Here is a 27,974-nt window from a genome sequence, read left to right on the forward strand (position 1 = left end):
TAGTTCTTAATACTTGTTTATTGTATTTTATTCAGATAGTAACACTAATGTTCCTAACGCATGTTCCTCTATACTTTCCTTAAGCTAATTTTCTGGCCATTAAGTAAAAACATCTTAAACTCAACAATCAGTTTACAGCCACTGTTCCTATCAAATGGTGATACACCAAAATCCCAATTCTCATGAATTTTAACATATTCAAAGTACATTATTTAACCTAAGACTGAAAAACTGTGCCTTAACTTTATTAAAAAAAGATAGCCACATCAGTTTAATTACATATGTGATACTACCTATTCAATTTATTAAAAATTGTAATAAACATAATAAACTAGTGCTCCAAACTGAGGCTGTGCATGGGAAGACACTCTAAGGAGACACAAGAGACTGCCTTGCAATACGAAGTACAGATGCCTTCTAGAGATGGAGAAATAAAGGACAAATCTAGTTGTCTAAAAGACAATTCACTGTACACATTTTATTTACAGTTTTGTACACTGTCTTAATATGGATGGGACCGCTTTTCTACTTGAGCCATTGTAACCAAAGCAAAATAACCTAAGTAATACAAAGTGTTAAAGTACAGCATAAAGATACAAAAGCAGACATACTAATTCTAGTTAGGAATGTAATTATGGTGTTACATTTTTATAGTCCACAATTATGTTTAGGGATCACACAGACATAGATCACTGATTTGAATGAAATGGATAAATTTGTAGCAAAGCTTTGTAGTTACAAAAAACAAAAAAATTACCAAAGAATGCACAAATTTAATGTTTATTCCACCTTTCTGTCATATTCCTGGATCCTTCACCAATGTTACATGAGGAAAAAAACAAAAGCAAAACAAATGAAAAACTGAAATCAGAATCACTAATGTTATCAAGGAGGGAAGCAAATAAATTAAATCTAGCAGCCCTCAGCAAGAGGACAGCAAGAGCAATGCTGTGACAGGAAACAGAAGGTTGCTAGAAAGCTGTACTCAGACTCTCACACCAGCAAAGTCCGCTCCTGCCTGGAGTGGAACAAAATCAGATCTTTCCTGCTAAGGTAATAGAAATGCAAGTTCTTTTTCGAATACTGTGGAAAGGCAAATGTGTGTGTCATGGTAATTCTAACCGGCTGTTACAGAGCAGGTCAGGAACACATCTGCGGGTTCTGGGGTGACGTATACTGTAATTCTTTGATTGGGATAGTGGACACACTAGCAAAAAATTAGGGGTGGGGGAGGAGAATGAACACAGAAGTACAAGACAAAGGCGAATGAGACTTCTCTTATATCTTAGCAACACTTGGATGGAATCAACTTCGGTGCAGTCCGCTCTGCTTTGATGAGGCTTTGGTTCAGCTCCCAATCTCGATTGCGTGACGCAGTCTCCTGTGAGAATACTCAGAAGGTGTCTTCTTAAACAACAAACCTATTTTTAGTGGTGGAGCCGCTCTTTGTAGCTGTGTCTGCGTGGGACTGATAACCAATTACTATCTTCGGAGGAAGTCCTAACCTTTCCTTGTATACCCTCCTACAAGACACAGGAGACAAGAAACATTAATATTTATTTAAAAAAGTCTTTAAGTGTATTTTATAAATACATCATATATTAATCTTTACATTAAAAATGCAAATCAAAATGTGATCATTTTCTTTCAGTATAAGTAGCAAAATTAAAAATTAGTCTTTACTTGCACAACCATACTTTAATTATGTTACAGACACCTGTAATCCCACGAGATTTGTTTTAAAAATTACTAAATCAATAATGAGCAAATCTGGATCAGTTCATGGGCTCACAGCAATTGCTTGGTTAACATACCAAGATCCTATCTCAAAAAAAATAAAATAAAAATTATATTTACATATGGATTCTATTTTGCTTTATGTACTAACTTCACCAATAAATTCTCAAATTAATTGTGACTACTTTAAAAATAAAATGTATACTAAACAGGGTTTAAGTATATGACTATCAACTACAATTCAGAGGCTTTATCTAAAAAGCTCATCTGCAATATTAGAGAAATCTCTCCTTAAAAGGTCAAAAAGGGACTGGGCATTGTGGCACATGCCTTTAATCCAGCACTTGGATTCTTACTAATTCCAGCACTTTCTTCTTACTAATTTGCATGTAATCAAAAGAGAATTCTAGCAAAACTGATGTGTGTATGAATTGTAAAAAGTAAAATTTACCAAAACAAAATACAGAGACTTATAAATGGGCTCTAAATATGGACAGAAACTAAGACATGCTACTTTTGTGGAAATTCCCCTGCTCCAGATAGTGCATACACCACTGTTGCAAAAGCCATTTTACACAAATGAAAACATATTCAACATTAACAGGATCCAAACATGTAAGTGTTCATGAAAACAGTTACAAAGAGAATAACAGTTTCATAAAGGATTTAGTTACTAGTCAAAGAAGCAGGGAGGAGAGCACAACGCACCCTATGTGTGTGACTGCATCTCTGTTTTCACACTCAGTAGTCCATATTGCTATCTTATCACCTTTAGCTCTAACATTAACAACAGCTCCACACACATCATCACTGTAGTCATCAAAAGATTCTCCAATAAGGCACAGCAGCTAAAAATAAAACAAAAAAATAACAAATTACATTGAATATATACATCATTAATTTAGAAGAAAGCACAAGACTCTTCTATGTATAGTTATAAAACTAAAACAGATTCTAAATCAAGAACTGACATCTTAAGTTGGTCAGGCATTCCCAAGTTTGAAGCCTTCCTGATCTAGAGACAAAAAAAGAAAGCAAATGGGTAAGAGCTGACTCAGTTTTGTTGTGAATGGAAACAGGACACATATGCTGCGGCAGGTCAAGGAAGTAAGAGGACAAGGCGCAGCAGCGGCTCTCTCCCTCTCACCAGGTGGGTTCTAGGAATTAAACTCAGGTTCTCAGACTGGGAAGCAAGCACCCTTACCTGGGAATCACGGATCAGCTTAAGAACTGATTTAAAAAGCCAAAACAACAACAAAAAAACACCAACACACACACACAAAAACCCCAATGTATTTAATATATATTAGTATTCTGCCTGCATTTATTTCTGTGAGGGTGTCAGTCACCCGGAACTGGAATTACAGACAGTTGTGAGCTGCCATGTGGATACTAAGAATTGAACATTAATCATTTCCTTTAGTTAAAAACAGCCAATGCTCTTAAAACATTGAGCCATCTAGCTCTACAGCCCCAAGAACCAATTTTTAAAATGTCTATATCTTACTTGTTTACATTGTTTTTCCCCTTGGCTTAAAAAGAATAATTCAACTGTTTTAACTCTTTCTGCAAGTTAGGCACACACAAAAGTGATCTCATTAATATCCATCTGCTCAGATGCTTAGTTTGTTGACAATTATCACAATGACTGAATAGTTATAAATATAATAAATATAATGTTTCCATTAATCGCCATTTTCTAACAGTTTCAGAGTAGAGTTCAGTGGCATTAAATACACTGAGCAACTGTAACCAAACCCATCACACTTCTTTCACCCTACAAAACTAAAATGTCCTTCTATGGCGGCAGCACCCAACCTGTAGGTCATGGGTTGAATGATCCTTTTAAAGGGGCTGCCTAGGACCCTTAGAAAACACAAATATTTACATTACAGTTCATTACAGTAGCAAAATTTATGTAACGAAGTAGCAACAAAAATGATTTTATGGTCTAGGGTCACAACATAAGGGAGGCACTGTCTTAAAGGGTCACTCATTAGAAAGGCTGACAACCATTGTCTTACGGCATTCCAAAATGGTATTTATTCATATTTTTCTCCAAAAGCATGATTAAATCTCTGCTTTAAAATGATACTGATCTGAGGGGCAGTAGTGGTGCTTGTCTTTAACCCCAATACTTGGCAGGCAGAGGCAGGCAGATTTCTGAGTTCGAGGCCAGCCTGGTCTACAGAGTGAGTTCCAGAACATCCAGGCCTACACAGAGAAACCCTCTCTTGAAAAACCAGGGGGAAAAAAAAAAAAAAAAAAGGTAAGTTACTTACTCACTTAATAAGTGCTAACTGTAAATCAATACTGAGTCTAAGTGGTTTAATTTAAAAAAAGCATTACTATGAACTTCGGTCCCAAAATCATGATCTAGAACCTGACCACAGAAAATGTCTATGATTTTATAGTTAGTATAGCTCATAAAACCAAAGGGCTAAAGTATATTGTAACACATTCTTTAGTTTTAAATAATATTAACCAATAATTTTATTACTTGCCTTACTAATTTCAAATTTTCATAATTTTCAATTATAGCAATGCTATAAATGGGTTGTAAAACCTTTAATCACAAAATAAAAAATCCTAATTTTTGATGAATGAAATTAGAGGGGAAAAACCTGATTGTAAAGTTAATGTCTTTCACTTTTTTTTTTTTTTTTGGTTTTTGAGACAGGGTTTCTCTATATATCCCTGGCTGTCTTGAAACTCTCTATAGAGCAGGCTGGCCTCAAATTCACAGATCCACCTGCCTCTGCCCCTCAAGTGCTAGGATTAATGTCCTGCATCACTGCACCTAGTTTGTGAATCATATTTTTATCTGACTTGTAGAATGATAGAAATCATTCACTGGACTCACATGTATATGATATGCACAGGATGGATAAAAATTGTTTGCCAAACAGCACATGCCTATAGATCCCAGCAATCAAAAGGCTGGGGGGCAGCAGCAGGATCCTGAGCTGCAATACCAGCCTAGCTAGGTAGTAAAACCCTGTCTTTAAAGAACAAGGGCTGGTGACTTATTCAACAGGGAAGGTCACACTTAACCACACTAAGAACCTCCCTTCATAAGTATGAATGCATTTGTGTTCTACAGTCTGTCAGGTTAGCATAAGGTGTGGGTTTCCTCACGGCATTTCCAGACTCTGCCCCTCTAGCCTGTTCTCTCCCCCCCAGATCTGATCCCCACCTCCCCGGTGCTTCACTGTCTTATCCCATCTGGGCCATCTCCTTCTTCACTGTCCTACAAATACAGATTATGTAACAAACACACATATGTATTAGTTCCACATGAAATAAGACACACCATATTCTTCGTCCCAAGTCTGGCTCATTTTCCTTAACATACTTCTCAGCCATGTCCAAAACCCAAAACGCTTCAAGAATTTACATGCCATCCTTGCACAAGGGCCATCCTAATTCCTATTTCGTTGTGGTTTTAGTGCCTGTGATGCCACATGAGCACAGGACTTCTTTAGAACAGGCGCCTTAAGTAAGAGAGGAGAATCCATCCTAAAGCCTTACTGTCTCTAGCCAAAAGCGATCGAGGTCACTTCGTCTCTGCTGCTTGTTCAGTGTAATCAGCCATCGTCCTCCTCGCTTGTTTTTCTCATCTTCCCACATAGGCTCAATACCGTCCTGCAGGATAAGAACAGCATTAGACAACACTGTTACTTAGTCTGAGAGTCAATATTAGAATCAGCAAGCAACAATGACAGCTTTTCTTTCATTCTCTGAACCCCTGCCGTTGGCACAGCTTTTAAACATACACAAGAACTACATGCCAGAGGCATGCAACTGCACAGTGTCCCACCTCCTCGCTGAACTCTCCAACTGCAAGGCTTCATGTCACCTAAAGGTTCTGGAAATTCCGAGCAGAAACCTTGTAGAAGCTACATTAAAAAACTATGTAATATGAGCTAATTAATGTCCTATCCTAGCACCTGACAAAGGTCTGTCTATAAATATCTCATGGGTTTAAAATTAGCTGACAAAGTCAGTCTATTCAAGTATATCCAGGAAGGGCTGCACAGTTAGCAGGCTCAAAGTCAATCCCAGGAGGTTCCCATGAGTAACGAAGTCATACCACAGAGCACTGTATTCAAGCCTGGTAAAGCCAACTGCCTGAATTTGTGGCCAGTTTTTACAAATACCTGAATGGTCTGGTCCTGAAATAAATATAAACAATCATTGATTAGGCATACCTTAAAAAGTGAGTAGTCACAGCCAGGCATTAAATTACTAGACAACTGGATATGGTTGTATAGACTAGGTAAAAGAAAATAATAATTAAAAACATAATATGTAATGCAGGGTTTGGGTGCTTACACAGACACACACACATTTGGAAAATACGAAAAAACATAAAAGTATGTAGATTTGTTTTTCTTTTTTGACTCTGTAGTTAATTTCTGAAATGGACAAAACAGGTCTAAATAATGATTACATTCAAAGAAATTTATAATGTAAACTAATATAAACAACTATCTCAAATGACTATTCCAACAACAATATTTCCAATACATTTGTTAACTCAATGCAGCCATGTGCACTTAAGAACATTAAAACAAACCATCAGTACTGCATGGCTTATCACCGCTGCAAGTGTCCCAGTGTAAACACAGCAGTGGTTCTCCCTGAGTATGGGGAGCTCAGGCACAGGCCAGGATCACAGGCATATTCCAACAGTAGATCTGCAGTGTCGAGCTATTGCCCAAATACTTAAACCGTAGAAAGGTTTTTGAGATATTTGATATACATTTCTGAAAGGCAGAAGGGCTGTATCACTGATCTTGTGTAGTAAAACTGAATTATACTTTGGTGACTGTATTTGCCCACCTCCAATAGACAGCAGAGTTTATCTTAATTACAAACCTTGAATGACAGTACATGTGGCATGTTCTCCTGTGCTGACTTTAACGTTGTCTAGAAATATTTCAGACAATTTTAAGAAGTCTATTTCTTTCTTACCACATTCCACAGTATAATCCACCTTGAATCCGACAACTTAAGTATCTAATGACTGATGTTCCCAAACTACAACTTTAAGATCTTAAGATTACACAGACTAAAGCAAAAGGACCGAACAATTGTTTCTATAATAAAATCTTCTAGAAAGGAGTGAGGAATCAAGAAGTGGCCTAATTCATCCAGAAGGTGAAGGGTCCTTTCCTTCCCATCTCTCAGTTCCGGTTCCCAGTGCTCTTGCTTACACTAACTACCCTGTGGGGCTGCACTCCATTAGAGTCCTGGAAGCCGGGCTTATACAAACAGGTAAAGCCAGAAACGCAGTCCAAGTGTACATGTGAGTGGACAAGGATTCAAACCCTTTCTTTTTCCTTAGTAAGAAACTGGAGAACTTTGGGAGTGTGTAAAGGAGGCTGTAGAGTTATTCACGTCTTGCAGTAAATACACTGACGGTACAAAACCCACTTGAACCTTTCAAGAACTACAATGTAATCAGACAGCTACCTGTATTAATTAGAAGAGCTGAAATCTACTTGTTTCATTAAAAACAAAAACCAAAAAAAAAAAAAAAAAAAAACCCAGAATATTCTTAGAAAAAAGTGAATTTGACAGTTTTAATTATTCTATGTGCTGCTTTTTTCAGAGATGCAATGAATACCAAATATCTATTACAGGCAAATATCAGTACAGACATTGGAAACACACTGAATACTGATTGTGCCCTTAAAAAAATATACAGCTATGAATTTAATGACTACAACCTATTCTTTTATATGACCAAAATAGACTCAGAGTTACATGAAAATGTTAGTTACGGAGCTTAGCATGTATGAGCCTAATATAAACGTATAGAATAGTAACTTCGGGGTAACTCTTCTTCAACGTTTGCCTCTCATACTCTCACAGTAGACATTTCCCTATCTATATGTTCTGAAAAGATCAGGACCAATCACCTCTGGATGAGCTAGGATGCATCTCACCGGCACAGCACTTGCCTATCATGTTCACTGTCCTAAATTTGATACTCAGAAAAAAAAAAAAAAAAAACTATTGTTTTAAGATAAACAATTTCAAAACGTCTAAGGCACAGGCAGGGTTTATCTGCTCTGCCTTGGCAGGCAAAGGCAGCAGGGGATCTAGAATGCTAGGACATCCTCAAACTCAGTTACAATCCATCTCAAACAAGCACACACTTCTTGAAAAAAAACTTTCAGTTTATATTCTATTTGTAAATCCTGAAAAGTTTATGATCCAAGTTATCTTCTTCTTAAAAACTAAACCTAAAAAAAAATTGATTACTCTTTGATAAATTACAATAAAATTAAGGAACTAAGATTACAGACACTCTCCTTGTCTTGATAGTCTTCTGAGTTTATATCTCTGAAAGTTAAGTTTAATGAGCCTCACCTTTTGATATCCTGAACATGGAAATTCCAGATATTATACTAAAAGCTGTCTGCAGAAATGGGAGTGTTTAATAAGGCTCTCTAGCACCCAGTTATGACATAAATATATGTAAGATGACTGCAAAGGAGACGGAGAACCAAAAAGCTATCAAAAAAATTCTAGGACAATAAAAGAAGATTCTCACGGAATACAGAGTAATCAAACCTAAAGGCTGACTATAATGAATGTGTTTCTTTGTATGCTGTTTGTAAGGGTGCTGGAGATCAAACAGGGCTTTTGTATGTACTCAACAATGTAAAATAAAGCATAATTACCAATTCAAACATTGTGAAGAGATATTCATCTTTCATTTTATGGATGATATAAAATAAAAAACTATACAACTTAAAAGTATAAGTATCTTAAAGTTACTTACGCCCAAAAGTCTTCAACAGTATCAAACTTAGAGATCAATCGAAGGTTTGCTTGCCAAGTTTTGCTTTTATCATTTTTAAAAAACCAGAGTGCCCACCTGAAAATAAAAGCCAGTACACAAAAAATCGTTTATCCATATTCGTAGCTAAATTAATTATCAAAGAGTATAGTGTCCATCAGTAGGAAAATGGTATAAAATGTCAAACTGACATACAATGGAAAATTAACCAGCCTTAAAGAGGAAATCTGACACAGTATAACAAGAACATGAGGCTATGTGAAATACCCCACACACATACATGGTTCTACTTACATGAAGTACCTAAGATAATCAGATTTGGAAGGCAAAAGTGGTGCTGGCAATTTATTTAATAAACTAATTTTAGCTTAAAAGATTAAATGGTACCAAGGAAACAGCACAGGACAGGGAAAAGCACTTGAGGTGGGGCTTTGAATTTGGGTAACTAGAACCATGTAAAAGCCAGCTTTGGTTTGTCTTGTGACCTCACATGTGTGCTATGGCACATGAAATCTTCAGTGTTTATACACATATACACAGGAATTAATATTTTTATAAAGTACATTGGGGATGGGGGGCTTCCAAGACAGTTTCTCTTTGTAGTCCTGGCTATCCTGGAACTCTCTTTACAGACCAGGCTGGACTTTAAAGACCATCACCTCCCTCAGTGCTAGGATTAAAGGCATGTGCTGCCACACCAGGCTCTAAAATGCATTTTTTAAAGATGAAAAGGGTTTCGTTATACAACAATGTAAATGTAATGAACATTACTAAGCTGTAAAGTTTTTAATAAAAGAAAGAGGGGCCGGATCAATGACTAAGTGGTTGAAAGCTCTGGCTACTCTGCAGAGAATTCATATACAAATCCCAGTACCTACACGGTGGGTCAGACAACTATCTGTAACTAGTTACAGAGGCTCTAATGCTCTCTTCTGGCCTTCACAGCCACTGTACACATATGGTGCACAATCACAGATGCAGGCTAAACACCACCCATACACATAAAAACAAATCTAAAAAATAACACCAAAAAGGTAAGCTAAATTGCTATTTGTATTTTGCAACCTACATCTGACACCGTGACTAAGCCGTGGCCCTGGCTCTCACAGCCCTCCACTCTGCCCTGTGTGTGACTGTATCCTCCAGAGGCACTCCTCCTTTAACAACAGGCTGACAACCGAGCCTATCTAAAACCAGCCATGCCTAACTTTTCTCCGTAAACCTATCTTGTTCACCACACCCTTATTACCTAAGTCAGAAAACTACTCAGCAGAAAGCTTACCTGTTCTGTAGAGGGTGTTTAATATAGTGCTCTGGGTTAGCAACCTCCTGATTAGACTCTGTTTTTTCCTCTTCTGCAGGTGGGGGATTAGTGGTAGGGGTGGTTTCCTAATAGAAGATAATATAAAGTAGGATTTTAAGTTTTTAAATATAACCACGACAGCAATGCCATATCCAACAGATGAGAACAACTGATCTCTTATGACAAACTACAGACCAACCACTAGGATAATCAGGTGCTCCACTCCTCATGACAAAAAGGTTTCTGAAATTTAAGTGATTTTATAAAATGTATACCACACCCCCCTATTTGCACATTTAAAAATCATCAGAGAGTATGCATAAAGTTTAATGACCCGACGTTCTTAACAGATGTTAAAATATTGCATACGGGCTGATGACATAGGCCAACAGTGAGCATGTCTAGCATGCATGGAGCAGCGTGCTCTATTCCCAGGTCCACCAAAAGTAAACAAGTACTCTGTGTTACTGCAGTAGAGTGGAGGAAGGTTTAAAGCTATACTCTGACAAGCTTAACAACTACATGGAAATGATGAAAAATAAAAGTCATTTTTTCAAGTAATCAAGTCAGCATTGCAGAAGTTCTTGGTAACAGCATGTCAGACTCACTGCTTGAAAGAACAACTGTTTGGAATTCTCAACAGGCAATAAAGACAGAAGGTGGACACCGACTTGAACTTCAGTCTTCTTTTAGGCAAAGCATAAGTCACCTACACTAGGAAAAGAGCCTGGGAATAACTGAAGTACCTACCACCTTCCCCTTGCTATTTCCTCAGCCTGCTATAAACTCATCTTAACAAATAGCCAAAGACACGCATTAGAAGCTAAGGCAAACGCTGGAACACACAGGGCACACAACTCCCAGACACACATCAACTGTATTTGTTTATCAGACTAAAAACCACTTTTTAAAGATTTATCCTTACATGTTTGAGTGCTTGGCCTGTAGTATACCTGTGCATTCCCAGAGTGCAATGCTTACTGAAGGCCAGAACAGGCTGTTATTTTCAGCCATGTGAAAGCCGGGGATTGAACCAGGGTCCTCTGGAAGAGCAGCAGCCAGAGCCCTTACATGCTCAGTCATCTCTCAGCTTCCACTTTTAATATTTTTATTTATGGACTCCAGCTCTAGGTATCAAATGTAAAGTCTTGTCGTGTATGTCTTAAACAGCACTTAAAAGAGACAGAAGAACCACCCAAAAGCTTATGGGCCAGCTAGCTTTGAGGGTACACACACCATCTCATGCATATACCACAATAAACAAACACACTAAGACAGACTTCATTTTAAAAATAAAGAGGCTGGTCAGGTAAAACTGTTCACTGCCAAGTCTGTGCACCTGATTTCAAGCCCTGAGCCCACATGGTAGAAGGCTCCTAAATTCCCTTGGCATTTACCCCACTCTCTTACACAGAAGTGAACATAAAACATAGAGAAAGAATGTGGCATCAACTATGTTTGACTTTGCTCACAACTAGATTACCAGTGGGCCATGGCACTTCATAAATTATGAACTTAGTAACTGAACAAATGTAAACATTTATATAGACTAACCAAGGCCCTAAAATTTACAGGTAGTCAACTCCTTAATAAACAAAATCATTCTTAAGATGTTCTCATTAGCCAATTTAAGTCTTCAGAGCATAATCACCAACCAGCATGTTCTCCCTGACCAGCTTAGAATCACAGTGCTGTGCAGACAAACAGTGGGGCTTCATGGTTTTAAAGAGAGGAATAGTGGTGATGGACTTGCTAACAAGTCACCAAACAGAATGAGTGGCAGAAAAGTGAGCCACACATAGCCATGTATAGATAAATCCTAGGCCCCATGGAGACTGCAGGCGTGTTCATAGTGTAGCTTTGGGTACTTTAGAGAGAACACAGTCAAAGTCTCAGGCACAGTGTTAGGGAAACTCAAATCCATATAGTCAGAGTCCCTTTCAACTTTCAGACTAAACCAGAAGAAAGCCATGTCCTAAGGTGTAAGTCTTAAATACTAAAACAAATCCTGAGAGTGTCGAGACATCTATCTATAGACTAACAGCCTCCAAAAATAAAACTTCACTCTTCAAAGAGAATACAATCTTGAGCCTCTGTATTAAGCTCAAGATCCATCAATTAATCAAATATTACATAGTAAAGAATTTAGGTGACTAATACTCAAAAGATTTTAAAGTCTAAAGACAATTCAGATAACAGTTACCAGGCAAAGATTAAACCACAATTAGCACTGAGATACAAATTATCCAATCTAAAGTTTTTAGATTTATTTTATGTGTATGAGTGTTCTGCCTGCACATATGTATGTGCAAGGTGCACATTAGCCACATCAGATCCCCTGGAACTAAAATTACAGATGGCAGTGTGTGTGCTGGGAACCAAACCAGAGCTGCCAGCGCTTCTAACCACAAAAATCATCTTTCCAGCCCTTAATTTTACTTTTTGAGACAGGGTAGCCCTGGTTGGACTGGAAGATGTGCCTACTATTGCACCCTGCATGCTGGGATTAAAATTATATGTCACAACATGCAGCTAAATACGAACTTATTTTTAAGGTTGTTTCTTACAGAGTACAGATGATAGAACTGTATTACACTTATATAATGTTTAAAATAAACTTCAAACTTCATGGTGGCTCACAGCTGTAACTGAAAGACTTAGTAGGCTAAACCAAGACTTGACGCTCCAAGCCAGCCTCTGCTGCTCAGCCTTCTGTGAAACCCTGTCTCAAAAATAAATGTATTCACGGCTGGAGAGATGATTCAGGGGTAAAAAGCACTGCACTGGTTGTTCTTCCAGAGGGCCTAGATTCAACTCCCAGCTCCCACAACCATCTATAACTCCAATTCCAGGAGATTCAACACCCTTACAAAGACATACATGGAGGCAAACACCAATGTACATAAAATTTTAAAAGTAAATCATAAAAGAAGTGTCTTTTTTTTTTCAAGTAAAGTGGACAAAATCTGGACAAAAAAAAATAAAGGCTAACTTAATAGATAGTTACCCTCAAAATAATCTAACACATTTTTAGCCTAATGGACAGCCTGCCCTTGAAAGGCCACAGAATGCATAAGTATTACACAAGGGCAGCCCTTAAGAAAGAATAATACCATAGGATGGGGCTGTATTCAATCTAGAAGATCATAACCAAAGTCCCTGAAAGTGGGGGTGGCTTGCAAAAGTAGCGTTTGGGTGGCATACTGCAGTGACTAGGAAGGTCTCAGACGGCAAGCTAAAAGTACACCTCAGTTGTTGGGTAAGCAGTGGAACCACTAACTAGCAGGTCAAAGAGATTAAATACCAATGGCAAGTAAAGGAAGAGAAAAATGTGGTCAGTTCAAACACAAAGGGAAACCTGGCTTTAATCAGCTGATTGTACTTTAGTAAGCCTCTGTGCCAACAGCAGAAAGTTGTAAAAAAAAAAAAAAAGGAAAAAGCCTTTCAGAGCAGGGCAAATCGAATAACTAGCTGCAAAGCCTCAAGCCTTTTTTCAATATCCTGTAAAAACTAGCACATCAACAAGTTAATACTATCAATGTGTCACAGCCCTAATGTTATTTGGCTAAGTGTTTCCTGCAGCTGTTTTCTCTAATAAATGTGATGAAATTTTAAAGTCTTACTTTCAGCACATCAATGTCTGTTCACAAAATCCTGGTATGCTTAAAACCTGGTATAAGATTTTAACTATTCACATGGTTGCCAACTCGAAATGTGAACATGCATTTAAACCATCTCTACAGGAAATGAGTACCAGCCCTCCAGGCCCCTTACTGTGTCTACCACCTTCATCCCAGAAGAGCTGATGCTCTCTAATTCTAGGGAAGATCATGGAACTCTGTTTTTTAAACCATGGAACTCTTTATCTTCATTTGACGTGTACAAGAAGCACATGGCTTTCCTGGCATTAATCAAGATTCGACCTGCACAGCACACTTACTGCTGGTCTACATACTCAGTCTACAGGGAGGTTAAGCTAGTGAAATGCAAAACAAACATTTGGAAATGCTTACTGCAGTTTGCAGTAACTGTGTATCTACTAAAATCAATCACATACATTTTTCATAGTATGTGTAATTTTGAAAAGCAGTTCCTTTGTTTGGAGCCAAGGTCTCAAAAAGCTGGCCTCAAAAAGATTAGGCAGCTGAGGTCAGAAGAGTCTGGACCGTGCACGTGCCGGGTGTGCTTCACTAAACCTGACTTCCATCAACAACACAAGTTTCTCACGACTCTGTGGTGTGCTGGGCTCGACCCATACCCACAGCCATGCTATGCACACTGCCAGCTTTGCCATTCAGTTTGTGTAATTCTGAGTATGTAACGTTTTCTGAACCTTCTTTCCTCATCAGATGGGTTGCAGCGCCTATTACTGCTGGTCCTAGGTGAATGGATAAGAGGCAAAGTCTCCCTTCCACTGTCAGTCCACGGACTTTACCAGGGACAAACCTATGGGCATTTCTATTACAGGCCTTGCATGTCCTTGTATCTGGAATGGTTCCAGAATCATAAACTTTAATCCTCTTTAAAAACTAAACAAACAAAAAATGTGGGTTATGTGCACATGAATGCACTGCCCACCGAAGCCAGAGGCACTGGATCCCTCCTGAAGCTGGCGTTACAAATGGTATCAATGTGGGAACTGAACTCAGGTACTCTATTAAAGAACAGTCTATACCACCAAGCCACCTTTCCATCCCTTCCTTTACAGTTTTTAAATAAATAACCAAACTAATTGTATGGTTTCATGGTGTGATAGTTTGTATACACTTGGCCCAAGGAGTGGCACTATTAGGAGGTGTGGCCTTGTTGGAGTAGGTGTGTCATTGTGCGCGTGGCCTTTAATACCCTCGTCCTGGCTGCCTGGAAGCCAGTATTCTGCTAGCAGCCTTCAGATGAAGATGTAGAACTCTCAGTTCCTCCTCTACCATGCCTGGATGCTGCCATGTTCTCACCTTGATGATAATGGACTGAACCTCTGAACCTGTAAGCCAGCCCCAATGAAATGTCCTTATAAGAGTTGCCTCGATCATGGTCTCTTCACAGCAGGAAAATACATGGCTTTCTATTCTGCAAATAGTTGTGGAGATTGTACCGAGTATGTTATGATTTTGAAAAGAGGAAAAAAAAATAGTATACATCCTGCTCTCCTCTCCTCTCCGAATCATGTCTACTTAATACCTCTGGGTTGCCAGCCAGTAGAAGGAATCACTTTATCCACCCCCCCCCCCCACAAGACAAAAACCCAACAGTGGATCCGTTCACTGTGTAGTCTTGCTCCCTTCTTTCCTGTTCTGCAGCTTTAATACTTTTGACCTTGCATTCTGTATTTTTATGCTTTAATAAATTAATGAATGGCTAGAAAGTAATATGGAGATGAACTATTTATTAATGAGGAATATAATGGATACTGACGTCAAGCACCAAATTAAACATCCAAAGAGACAGAAAAAGAAATAAATTGTGGTCTGATGTATTTGCTCACCTATCATCATGTGGTTGTAAGCAATGCTACATCTAACAACTTTTGTTTTCCAAGCTCTGCATTCAGTACTATAGTAGTTTCCTGATAACATCACATGCAATCTCAGATCTACCAATTTCTGATGGACTAGGAAAGAATACTACAAAGTATGTGTACAGGGAGTCCATGGCCCGAATCCAGTTGTAGTTTTTTTTTTCTCTGCCTCCCAAGTGCTGGGATTAAAGGCATGCGCCACCACCACCCGGCTGTAGTCCCTATTTGACAATTCCTTTAATTTTAATTAGTAGTGTAAAACCTTTTCAGAACAAGGATTTAAGTGACTGTAGTGGCTATTCTTTCTGTGGCTGTAATAGTGGAATAGTTAAATAGTTGAGAATTACAAGGAAAAAAAGAATTATCTGACAACCACAAATAACTGAAATTATAAAAAGCTCGGGAAGTACCAGTACAATGGATGAAAACATGCAAGGGCAAACAAGCCATCACAGTAAGTGAATGAAGACTTGTGAATAGCTACAATACAAGCTGACCACAGAATGGCTTCCACTTTCTCAAGAAACACCAAACTACAGGTATAATACTGCTCGGTTACCAAGTCTCAAAGCCATTTCCGTACACTCATTTATTCACTTACTCTGACATTTCCACCCCATTGCCCTCTCTTATCTCCCACTCCCAGTGAGTAAGCAGTTCTTCCCAATCGCCTATTTTCTGTCTAATGTTTCGTGACACTCTGAATTGTATGCATGATCATGGAAGGTGGGTGGGGTTATCTGCTGGAACACTGGGATCTCAGAGGCTATACCACAGGACCCTCACCCCCACCAGCTCATGTACCTTTTCTTTAAAAAAAAAAAAAAAAAAGGGAGATGCTAACAACGTGAGACAAGAAACCAAACAGGAAGAAGACAAATAGACTGGAGCAACTCCCACCAAGTCAGAAGGAAGGGAACCAGGAACACAGTGCATTAGATGAAAGAAAGCAGCGAATAATTTAGGTGAAAGTGGCAAATGATACCCATCATAATGTAACCTTATCCAATGAACACACTCGAAACACCAGTTCGATGACAGAGCCCTAGCCTAGCATCTGTAAGGCCCTACATTCGGGTAAAAGTGGTGTAAAATATAAAAATAAAACTGAAACACACAACTGTTGTGGTCTGCCTGGCCCAGATCTCAATTTACCCATCACTCATTTTGACTGCATCAACGGAGTCATTTTCTTTCAGTCCTGCTGTTTAGACTAAAAGAACCTAGCTTTAATGTAACCTTAAAACAAGGTAAGAGTGGCCCATTCCTACGGACTACTCTCTTACTGAAGACCCTCTGCCTGGCCAATAAGACAGACCAGTCAGATAACACAAGAGTCATCCAGAAAATGAAGCCAAACTAAAAGCCCAAAATTATACTCACATTCTTCTTTTTTTCCTTCAGAATGTCTACCCAACAATGGCAGCATCTTTTCCTTATACACCATAGAGGTTTTCAGGGTTTTGATTTTTAGCCCCAGAGCTAAAGAACTAAGCCAGGCCTGGACTTACAGGCCTTTCAGTTTCAATTCCAGAAACGGAAAAATGTCAAGTTTAAGGCCTGCCTAGGCTAGAGTGAGTTCAAGGCCGGACTGAGGCATCACATATCCTGTTTCAAAATAAAAATGAGAGCTTAGTGGTAGGCCACTTGCCTACTCAACAAGTACCCTAGATTAAATTCCATTTTTATTACTACTAATAAAAGCAGAAATATATGTAATATGGAGTTTACTATTTAAAAAAAAACGAACTGCCAGGCGGTGGTGGCGCACGCCTGTAATCCCAGCACCATGGGAGGCAGAGGCAGGCAGATTTCTGAAGCCAGCCTGGTCTACAGAGTGAGTTCCAGGACAGCCAGGGCTATACAGAGAAACCCTGTTTCGAAAAAACCAAATCCAAAAAAACAAAAAAACAAAAAAACAAAAAACAAACAAACAAACAAACAAAACCTAAGGGACTGGGCAGTGGTAGTATATACTTTTATTTTTTTAAGGAATACTTATGTGAGTACACTGTAGCTGTCTTCAGACACACCAGAAGAGGGTATCAGATCCTATTACAGATGGTTGTGAGCCACCATGTGGTCGCCGGGAATTGAAGTCAGGACCTCTGGAATAGCAGTCAGTGCTCTTAACCACTGAGCCATCTCTCCAGTGGTAGCATATACCTTTAATCCCCAAATTTAGTGGAACGTAGAAGGCAGAAACAGGCAGACCTTATTTCAACAAATAAAACCTCCAGTGACAGGAATGGGTTACATCTTGCTGAGACATTGGCCAAAGGGATGCCAAAGGGATCCTAAAGATACCCAGCCCCCACCCCAAATATCACAGACTACTGCCAAGGCTCTCCTTGTCGCTCTCCACAACCTGATTGCTCTACTGCTGAAGACAACACTTGCAAACCACTGAACACAGGTCCGGCTGTGCCTAACTAGAAGCCTACCCCTACTGAGGAGCATCAGGGTACAGGAAGGTACACTGCATGCTATCAAGAGATCAGTACCTTACTCAACCCATATCAGAGAAGTTTCTTCTTGCAGTAGATGGGAATTAACAAAGACCCACAACTGGACAATTTGCAGAATCCTGAATGGGATGTCTTCATTAAAGCCTTCCTTCATTAAAGGCTCAGGGATCTATGTGGAAAAGGCAGAAAGACTGTAAGAGCCAGAGGTGAAAACATTCCAAGAGTGTCTTCAGCAGGACCGATGCATACATGAACCCACAAAGATTGAGGCAGCAAGTACTAGGCCTGCATGGGTTCAAGAGTGACAGAGTGCCCCCAGCACTAAGATGGAGAAGCAGGCATGGGCTCCTACCACGAACCAAGAAGCTACCTACAATCGATACTGGCTGACAATGGGAAATCGGTTTTCTTCAAAAGAATGTCAAGGACATAGATTAGATTAGATTAGATAGACAGAAGGACATTCCATACTCCAGAGCATAGATAGATAGACAGACAGACAGACAGACAGACAGATATTCCATACTCCAGGGCAGGCCCCACACCCAGGAAAGTGGCCAACACAAATACAAACTCAATGGTATTTTCATGAATTTTTTGTTTTGTTGTGCTTTGTTTGGACATTTTTGTTTGTTTTATAGGTCAGTCTTCTGTTTGTTTTGATTTTCATTTTAATGGAAGTAAGTTATTGAAAGAGGAAAAGATATGCAGTGTGGGCAGGGAAGTGGGGGTAATCTTCAAGAAGTCAGAAGAGGGGAAAAACATGATCAAAACATTGTATAAAGACTTGTAATTAAAAATAATAAAGCTAGCCGGGCGGTGGTGGTGCGTGCCTGTAATCCCAGCACTCTGGGAGGCAGAGGCAGGCGGATTTCTGACTTCAAGGCCAGCCTGGTCTACAGAGTGAGTTCCAGGACAGCCAGGGCTATACAGAGAAACCCTGTCTTGAAAACAACAACAACAACAACAACAAAAAACCAAAAATAATAAAGCTGTGCAGCAAGAGAAAAGGGGAACAATTGTCATTAGTCAAGACAGTAGGTAGACAAAAAGTAACAATATGAGGTTGGAGAGATGGCTCAGGAGTTAAGACCAGCTGCTCTCTTCCAGAGGATCCACGTTCAATTCCTAGCATGCACATGGTGGCTCACAACCTGTAAGTCCAGCTACAGGGGATCAGATACCTTCCTTTTTCTGGCCTCCTCTGGTACCCACACGCATATACACACACATACACATAAATAAAAATAAAATACACAAAACCGGCTTTTCTTAAAAAAGTACTAGAATATGACAACAGATTAAAAATAACGTTATTTTTCTTAGTGATAGGTACTTTGGTTCCAGGTTTATTACTCTAAATCATATATGTTCATATGCATTAAGTATTTATGTATAAACAAATTCCATTAATATGTGCATAAATGCTTTGCCCCACATATGCGCCTGAGAGAGAGAGAGAGAGAGAGAGAGAGAGAGAGAGAGAGACACACCACATGAGTGTCTGGTGCCTGTGGAGCAGGTGTTATATGCCCTAACTGTGGTGAGTTGCCATGCTTGAAACCAAATCCATGTCCTCTGAAAAAACAGCAAATGTTCTCAAGCACTGAGCCACCTCTCTAGCCCTTCATTTCCATGTTGAGCATTAACTTTCTAAAGGAGAGCTGAAGGATTTAGGGTAACAGCACCTACAATATAGTTAACCAGCACCACTTTAACTTTTCAATTTGTTGTTAAAACATGTATTTTACATAAAACCTCATATATAGGGAAGGTTGCTCATCACAGCAATATTTGAAATCCTAAATAATTGGAAAAAGCCTCAGTGTTGATCAATACAAAAATAATTTAAAGCTATGCGATGTAATAAATATGTAATGTAATATAAATATGATGTAATAAAACTTTCACAATAACTACTACACAAAAATGCAATAGGCCAGAAGAGTGTACGTGACTAACATCTATTAAGGATATTGTACTGGTTTGTAAGCATGCAAACCAGTTCAGAATGGAATGGATTAACTCCAGCTCAATTTGATATTCCACTTTACATCCCTGTACAAAATCTGAATTTTAAACTACCCATTTGGTTACAAAAAGAAGAAAAAATATTAACTCAGAGAACAATATCATTTTCATACAACACTAAACGATCATCTTCCACACACTTTTAATCTCAGCACTCAACAGGCAAAGGCAGGTGGATCTCAAATTCTGAGTAAGTCAGAGATACAGTGAGACTTTGACTCAATAACAGAAATAAGGCCTGGAAGTAATGGTTTACAGCTTTAATCAGAACATTTAGGAAGCAGAGGCAAGTGGATCTCTGAGATCAAAATCAACCTGGTCTATAGCATGAGTTCTAGGGCAGCAAAGGGCTATGAAGAGAAACCCTGTCTTAGAAAAATACCAAAACAACAACAACAACAACAACAAATGTGGGTGTGGAGGATGGGGTACTTGCTCAAGAGATGTCTTAGTACTTGCTGCTCTGTAGAGGACCTGGTTCCTAGCATCCAACCAGGTGGCACACAACTATCCCTAACTCCTATTACAGAGATTCTAACACCTTCTGACCTCCATAGGTACCAACATATACGTGGCATACATTCAGAGACACATGCACAAGGTATAAATAAAATAAAAATCAAAGTAATGATACAAAAGACAGCACTTAGGCTGTCAATGTACTTAATGTTTCACATTAACTCAATCTTAACATACATCAGTATAATTGGATTTCCCCCTTGTACTCCTAGGCATTTTACAGCAACTTATACATTGAAATAATTGGGGGTTTTTTCTGTAACATTTTATATAATGCATTTGAAAATATTGAAATGGATTATATCCATAGCAACACAAAGAGAAAAAAAATCTAGAGAATATGACCACAGACTTCATTAGAATGCTAAAGGAATTTATTTGAATTTGGACCATGAACACAGATTAGTAATATAAGAAAAAGTATAAAAGCAAAATAAAAGCTAAATACCATTTTACAAAGTTCACAAGCCAGAAAGATAAAAAACTATACAAGGTCAAAAGAAAAATATATACTTGTGTATATATGTCTATATGTAATATATGCATTATATGTATATATACTTCATAAACCTACCATTCAAACTATACGGTACAGACTTTCAGAGGAATGGTTTTATATTAACATATTCATAGCCGGGAAGTGGTGGCGCACACCTTTAATCCCAGCACTTGGGAGGCGAGAGGCAGAGGCAGGTGAATTTCTGAGTTTGAGCTGGTCTACAGAGTGAGTTCCAGGACAGCCAGGGTTACACAGAGAAACCCTGTCTCTGAAAAAAAACAAAAACAAATTCATGTTTAATAATGACCTAAGCGTCAATTTTAATACATACAAGCTTTGTTGAAAAGTAGGTTAGACATTATAATTTTGGTTAAATTTTGGTGTAGTTTTTATTTCTCCTTAATAGCAAATCAATAAAGCTTGAGAGTTTGCTTTGGTGTGAGTCCTAATTCAATCAGCACCTATATAACCTTAGTAAGATAAAATTTACAGAAGTGTAAATTCCTTACCTACAAACTTCTTATCTAAACCATGGAGGAAATATGTTCTTTTCACCTTTCTATTAAGGGTCAGATATTCTTGCCTTCTATGACACTGGAAACAAACGTCACAGTAGCAAGCTACTGTCCCTAAGAATTCACATGGCAATATTAGGACACTGACAAAGCAAGGAGTGAGCATTGTAGCCAATTTCTGCTAGGCACATTGCAATAACAAGCTCAAATAAATGCTAAACTGCACTATGGCTGAGACTTTCCCAAATATGACTGTTTCACCCTAGCTTACAGCCAGTAAACCCTAGCTTACAACAGTTTGTGGGGTTTTTTTCTCTTTTTAAATTCAGTGAAATTGGTTCCACTAGTAAAATATCCTAAGAGACAAACAAGAAGCCAGAAGACAATCACTTGCTGTCTTTCAAAATCTACCTACAAAGTTCTAGACCAAGTACCAAAACCATGTCCATTATACAAAGAGCTCTCCATATTTGTGAGTTTGGTATCAACAAATTCAACAAACTTTACACAGATGATATTTAAGGTAAAACCCATTCTAAAATTGCACATGATTTTTGTCATTATTCCCTAAATAACACAGGACATATCTGTGCATTCTGTATTGTATTAGATAGCATCCCAAGTATACAGCAGGACATGCAGGTTATGTACAGTTACAGGACTTTATGAGGCCAGAGCTGTCTCCATGTCTTTTCTTAAAATTCTATTTTATTGTTTGATTCAACATGCTGTGTTGGCTAATCAACTTTCAGTTTAGCAAACTTTCAGTTGCAGCAAAGTCCCTGTAACTTTGTTGATATCAAGCTCCCTTTTAGAAGTTACCCTGCATCCCCAGGAGACAGATGCTTAAGGACAGGGACACACACTCACACCCCAGGAAGTGGCTGCCTTAAAAGTCAAGTCATTCTGATCCCTTGGTTTCCTCATCTGTGAAATAAGAACACTTCCACTTATCTTCCAGTACCTGCTGGGATGCCTGACACACACTAATAAAGATTTGCCTACATTAAAAATAGCTACTACAAGCCGGGCGGTAGTGGCGCAACCCTGTAATCCCAGTACTCTGGGAGGCAGAGGCAGGCGGATTTCTGACTTCGAGGCCAGCCTGGTCTACAGAGTGAGTTCCAGGACAGCCAGAGCTATACAGAGAAACCCTGTCTCGGAAAAAAAAAAAATCCAAAAAAAAAAAAAAAAGCTACTATAAAAGTAAACAGTTGTTACAAACAGTAATTAACCCTCACCCCCTTTAAGTTACTTGTTTAGAACACTAAATCCATATTCCTGGAAATAGTAGTCAGGCTTGTCATGATTTGACAAATTCACTCAACACAGTGTGACTAAGCTTCCCATCAATTTCCATGGATATGTATTTTTTAAATTACAATACAGATGGAAAAGAAACACAGAGACACAAACACACACCGACAACTACTTGCTTCTGACTATAAAACAAAAATGATTGTTTTTGAGATGAAAGGCCATCTTTTCTTCTTTGGCTGTGACTAGACTCTTTAGAAGTGATTTTTATGTTAAGGACAGAAAAGGAGACAGCACCTGAGGCGGTGGTCACCGGCTTCCCATTGCTTATTATTAGCCAGTGACTTACAAGACAGTCAAGAATTTTCCAGTAGAATAGATCAGTTGAGTGTATGCAGAGGTGCCTATTTTGCAGAACCTTGATTGAGTATAAACATTAGGTCCACACAAATAAAAACTATCATCTGTAAATCAGGATCACTTTAGGATATTTGCTTCCTATTTTTCAGGATTGAGAAATTTCCATGTTCTCCAGCACAGAGAAATTTGAATGAAACTATATAAGCCGAGCTCATTTCCAGTTCTCAGCCATCTCCCTGAGAAAGATGGACAACTCACAATGTCACAGAAGAGCCACCTCTAGTGTGGTGGAGCATGAAAAGGAGAAAGGTCCAGGGTTGCTGGTCCTTCCTTAACCTTCTACATCGCCTCACAGTCTTCCTGATCCCATGACCCGGGTGACCCCAACCATAACATTATTTCATTGCTACTTCATACCTGTGATTTTGCAACTGTTATGAAGTGTTTCCAATGGTCTTAGGTGACCTCTGTGAAAGGGTTGTGTTCAACCCTCAGTTTGAGAAGTGCTGTTCTAGAAATTTAAGTGTTTCATAAAAATGTTATCTGCTCAGGACTTTCTATGGTCAATCTGGATTAAGCCAACCTGATTCATTTTACGTGATTCTAGGTAACTGTGTAAACTGTACATTCAGGTTTAATTTCCCTAAGTCAAACAATTATACAGATTCAGAGTATAAAATGAAGAGAAATTTGGGATAAACACCCAAATGACATTTGTTTAGTAATAATTAAGAAAATAGGTTCCTCACTAAAGAAAAAAATTGTCAAAGTCTGCTTACCAAACCATGAGCTTTTCATTGATAAACATTACATTTTATAGAATTTTATTCTTTTCCTGTTTTCTTTCAAAGCTTTTTCCCCATATGTATGGGCAGGGTGCCTGCCTACAGTTATGTATAACACATGCACGCCTGGCATGAGGGCTTTCCTGGAATTTGGAGCTGGAACGCATGTTAGACAGCTATGTGCTGCCATGTGGGTGCTAGGAACTGAACCCGGGTCCTCTAGAGGTACTTTTAACTGATGAGCCACCTCTCTAGCCCCTTTTAAATCTTTTTAAGTATATATTTACTTGTTCATTTTTCTATGTGCATGTGCTTGCTTTGGTGTGGACCTGGAGGTCAGAGAACAACTTTGCAAAAGGTCCTCTGGTTTGTACCATGAGCATTCTAGCACTCCGACTCAGATCCTCGGGCTTGGCCACCAACACCTTTCCCCTGAAAGTCATCTCACTGGACCTTTTTGCCTTGAATTTTATTTTGCTTTGAGACAAGATCTTGACATGTAGGCCGAGCTAAATTCTAAATTCTGTTACCTCCACTTCTGAGTGCTCAGATTACAGGTGAACACCACCACAGCAGGCTCCTCCTGTGTTTTTAAGTCTTATTTCTAAGCATAAAGAAAGGAACTGGACTAGGTGTGGTGGTGTATACTTGTAAATCCCAACACTGGGAAGGCAGGAAGAACCCACCCCCACCTCAAGTTTTTGGTTAAACAGTCTGGTCTAAATAGTAAGTTCCAAGCCAACAATGGCTACACACAAACCAAAAATGTAAACTACAAGAAATTAGTCCCTAATGAAAGTATTCTTTAATAACAAGGAAAAAGTACAGCAGAAGAAAAAAGTCTTGCCGTCTTTACTCAGTCTTATTTTGACCTTGCCACAATTCCAAGCTTAACAGGAGAGTAAGTACCCTTTGTCCACAAGTTCTGTGAAACAATGCACTTCCCCTAATGCTCCCCCTTTGAACGTCTCAATTTGCAAGCCATTACTTATAACTAAGCTCAAATACTTACAACCATGTAGACATCAAAATGAAAATGACTACGAAATTCCATAGACTAAAAGGCAAATGCTTATCAAAGGTTGGATATGTGGGGGAGAAAAACCAACAGCTCATAACTCTCAATGTCAGTGGTTTTCAACCCTCCTAATGCTGTGACCCTTTAATGCAGTTCCTCATGTTGTGGTGGCCCATACCATAAAATCATTTTCATTGCTACTTCCTAACTAATTTTGCTATAGTTATTAATCATAATGCAAACATCTGTGTTTTCTGATGGTCTTAGGTAGCTCTTATCAAAGGGTTTTTAAACCCCAAAAGGGGCTCACCCTACTGGTTGAGAGCCTCCGCTGTCAGTGCTTACAATTAAGCAGAAATACACAAACACAAAACAAACACACAAAAGCTCACAAGCTAAATGAAAAGAGCAATAACCAAATAAGATTTTTAATTTTAACAAGCTTCAATTGTAATCCAATAGTAGAATAAGTCATCTGTTTTGTTTTGTTTTTTTTTTTAATTACTTAAAACTGAAAAAGCACTAGTATAGTTTAGTGGTAGAATGACCTGAATAAATGCACCAGGCCCGAGGTAAAATCAAGCACCCAAACCAAATCTTTTAGTTTGGAGGAAATCCTGGAACTAGCTCTGTAGAACAGGCTGTGTTCAAATTCAAAGAGATCCGGCTGCCTCTACCTCCTGGGTGCTGGGATTAAAGAAGGCCTCAGCCACCACTCAACTCCAAAACTAAACCTTACAAATACTAAAGAGAATACTGTGTGACCAGCCTATAAGCAAGGGTGTTTATAACAGTAAAAAGAAAATAAGCACCACAATGTCATTTGCATTCTGTCTCCAATTAGTTTCAATCCAAGTTTCATCCTTCACACATTTTAGGTTTCTAGGTTTCTCTAGTCTTTAAATTTACACACACTATCCATATCAATATCCAAAGAGGTCATCACTGGGAAGAGCATTTCACCTCTGACCTGGACACTGGCAGTTCGGCTCCATAAGAGCTTACAATGAACAAAGCACAAACCACATTTTATATAACTTTGCATTCTAAATATCACTCGGTACCCACCCAAAACTATCAGCAACTCTTAAGTACTGACTCAGAACAAAATCTAATGACTACATTGTGGCTTTAGCACAATCCAAGACTTAAATGGAACTGAAATGTCATCGAACACATTGCTGTCTTATTGCTTTAGTCTTTTTAGTTTTGCCTCTATTATTACCTGTAATATTTTCCTCTAACACTGGTAGAGAAAGATAGAAGATTCAGTCACAAGAAGATGGCAGAACTTTAAGTTACATTTAAATGCTTCCCCTCTTGTTCTTACATTGATATTCTAAAGTTAGTTAATTTCACTAACAACTTATGAGGCAGTTTTGCAAAATGCCAGGAAAACTGATGTCAATAAAGAACAAGTAAATCATGCCTCCAACACCCCCCCAAAAAAGTTGTCTTGAATTCAGCCAATGGATAAGTCCGTTTTGCAAACTAACCATAATTATTCAGTCTATCGGTGAGTTTTTAAACTATCTGGCAAAGGTGTTCTACAAAGGTTTCTGACTGCTAGTCTATGCCTTTATGCACCTGAGACTTTATCACATAGTGTGACATTCCTTAAAAAACCGGGGATGGATGACCGGTGAGCCAGGGGCTGGCAAACCCAAACCATGCCAAAAACAAAAAAATCACCTCCTTCTGGTTACTGGAGTTACCAACGTGCTATGTGCATCTTGCTTCAATTAATTTCAAAATAGCGCTTTCATTAAGAGGGAAGCAGTGCGAAGTAAGAAGGAAACATCAAATGGAAAAGCAAATGTTGAGGACCCTAAGTGATGGTTCGGAAAAAGCGCCTGAATTTCGATCCTCGGGAGTCCAAAGGCTGCCCCAAACGCAAGCTGTGGCTCCCGCCGCTGCCCCCCAGGCTTAATTTTTTTCCTTTCAACTTAGGAAAAGACAATCCTCAGAGTTACTATTTCCAAAATTAGTGTTCGTTGGCTATCTCCCAGACGATTTCGTCGCGTAAGAGCAGAAGAATCTACGAGGTCCGCGGTCCTCGCAGGCGTGCGCGCCGCGCCCGGAGGATGAATGAATGGAAGCCCGGCGCGTGTGAAAGGCAGGTCTACGGCCAGCCGACCCGCGGCCGCGATCTGTAGGCCTCGCTCCTCCCCCTTCCCTCCTCCATGACAGCCCAGTCCCGGCGTGGAGAGGCCAGGACAATGTGGTCACCCCTCGGCAGGCCCCCTTCCCCGGCCCCGGGAGGTGCGCGACACGACCCCCGAGCGTGCCTCCCCCTACTCAACGCCACAGCCCCCAGGTCCCCGGCTCCCCGCGGGACGCGCTCGCCCTCTTGCCGCGCCCCGCCCGTCTGCCCGGCCCCGCGCGCCCACCGGCTCCGCCAGCCCACCCTCCTCCACAGCTCCAGAGCGCGGCCAGCACGAGGACCCCGGCGGCCGGGCGCGGGCGACTGCGAGGCGCCGCTGCCCCAGGCTCCCTCCGGCTCTTTCGGGCCGGCTCGCCGCCCACCCGCCCCACCAACCCCGGTGCCCGCTAGGAGCCGCCCGCCCCACGCCCCCCCGGGACCCTAGGCCGATCCCCGCGCCGGCGGCCCGAGCCGCCCTCCGCCGGCCGCACCGCGGGGCCGCGCGGCGCCCCTCCCCCACCGCCCCGGTGCCCGGGCCCCCACACGGCGTGTGCGCTCCACGCTGCCGCCGCCAGCCTCCCGGCGCCGAAGCTGCCCGTGGAAGGTCAGGCCGGGGGGACAGGGGCCGGACGCGGCCGGAGGCGCCGTGCGCGCCGAGAACGCCGTCCTGCGGGAGTCCCTGACCGGAGGAAGCCAGAGCGCGGGGACCTCGGGGGTGGGGGCCGAAGGCAATACTCACCGGTTCCACAGTCGCCATCTTAGATCGATCTGATCGCACAACCGCTCCTGAAGGGGGGGCGAGAGGAAAAAAATGAGATTCAAACCGGATTGGCCGGCTCCTGCCCACGTGACGGACGTGTCCGTTTGGCCCTGGCGGCGCCTGCGCAAGACTGCAGCTGCTTGGGGAACGAGAGGCTTCTGGGAAGTGGAGTCTTTTTTTTTTTTTTTTTTTTCCTTAAGGCAAAGAAGTTTTTTCTCCCAAAAAAAAAAAAAGTGATCACGTGGTCGCT

General features: G+C 40.1%; 1 protein-coding gene across 1 annotated transcript; it reads right to left on the reverse strand.

Annotated features, from left to right (window-relative positions):
• Window positions 1-27,750, reverse strand: Eif4e (eukaryotic translation initiation factor 4E). The gene is made up of 7 exons (XM_052179143.1): window positions 27,704-27,750; window positions 9,834-9,940; window positions 8,534-8,629; window positions 5,949-6,012; window positions 5,269-5,382; window positions 2,446-2,585; window positions 1-1,523 (listed from the first exon to the last, which is right to left on the reverse strand). The coding sequence occupies exons 1-7, from the start codon at window positions 27,719-27,721 to the stop codon at window positions 1,409-1,411; spliced, it is 654 nt and encodes a 217-aa protein (XP_052035103.1). The 5' UTR covers window positions 27,722-27,750; the 3' UTR covers window positions 1-1,408.
• Window positions 27,751-27,974: the final 224 nt, after the last annotated feature.

The sequence above is a fragment of the Apodemus sylvaticus genome, chromosome 4, assembly GCF_947179515.1.
Source record: "Apodemus sylvaticus chromosome 4, mApoSyl1.1, whole genome shotgun sequence".
In the NCBI taxonomy this organism is placed as follows: domain Eukaryota; kingdom Metazoa; phylum Chordata; class Mammalia; order Rodentia; family Muridae; genus Apodemus; species Apodemus sylvaticus.

Bases quoted from the DNA above. Each gene is read 5' to 3' on its own strand.
- Eif4e (XM_052179143.1), bottom strand. The intron at 8,630-9,833 runs GTAAGCTTTCTG...TTTTATTTTCAG, and splicing joins AAACACCCTCTACAGAACAG to GTGGGCACTCTGGTTTTTTA. The intron at 5,383-5,948 runs GTATGCCTAATC...CTTATCCTGCAG, and splicing joins GTGACTACTCACTTTTTAAG to GACGGTATTGAGCCTATGTG.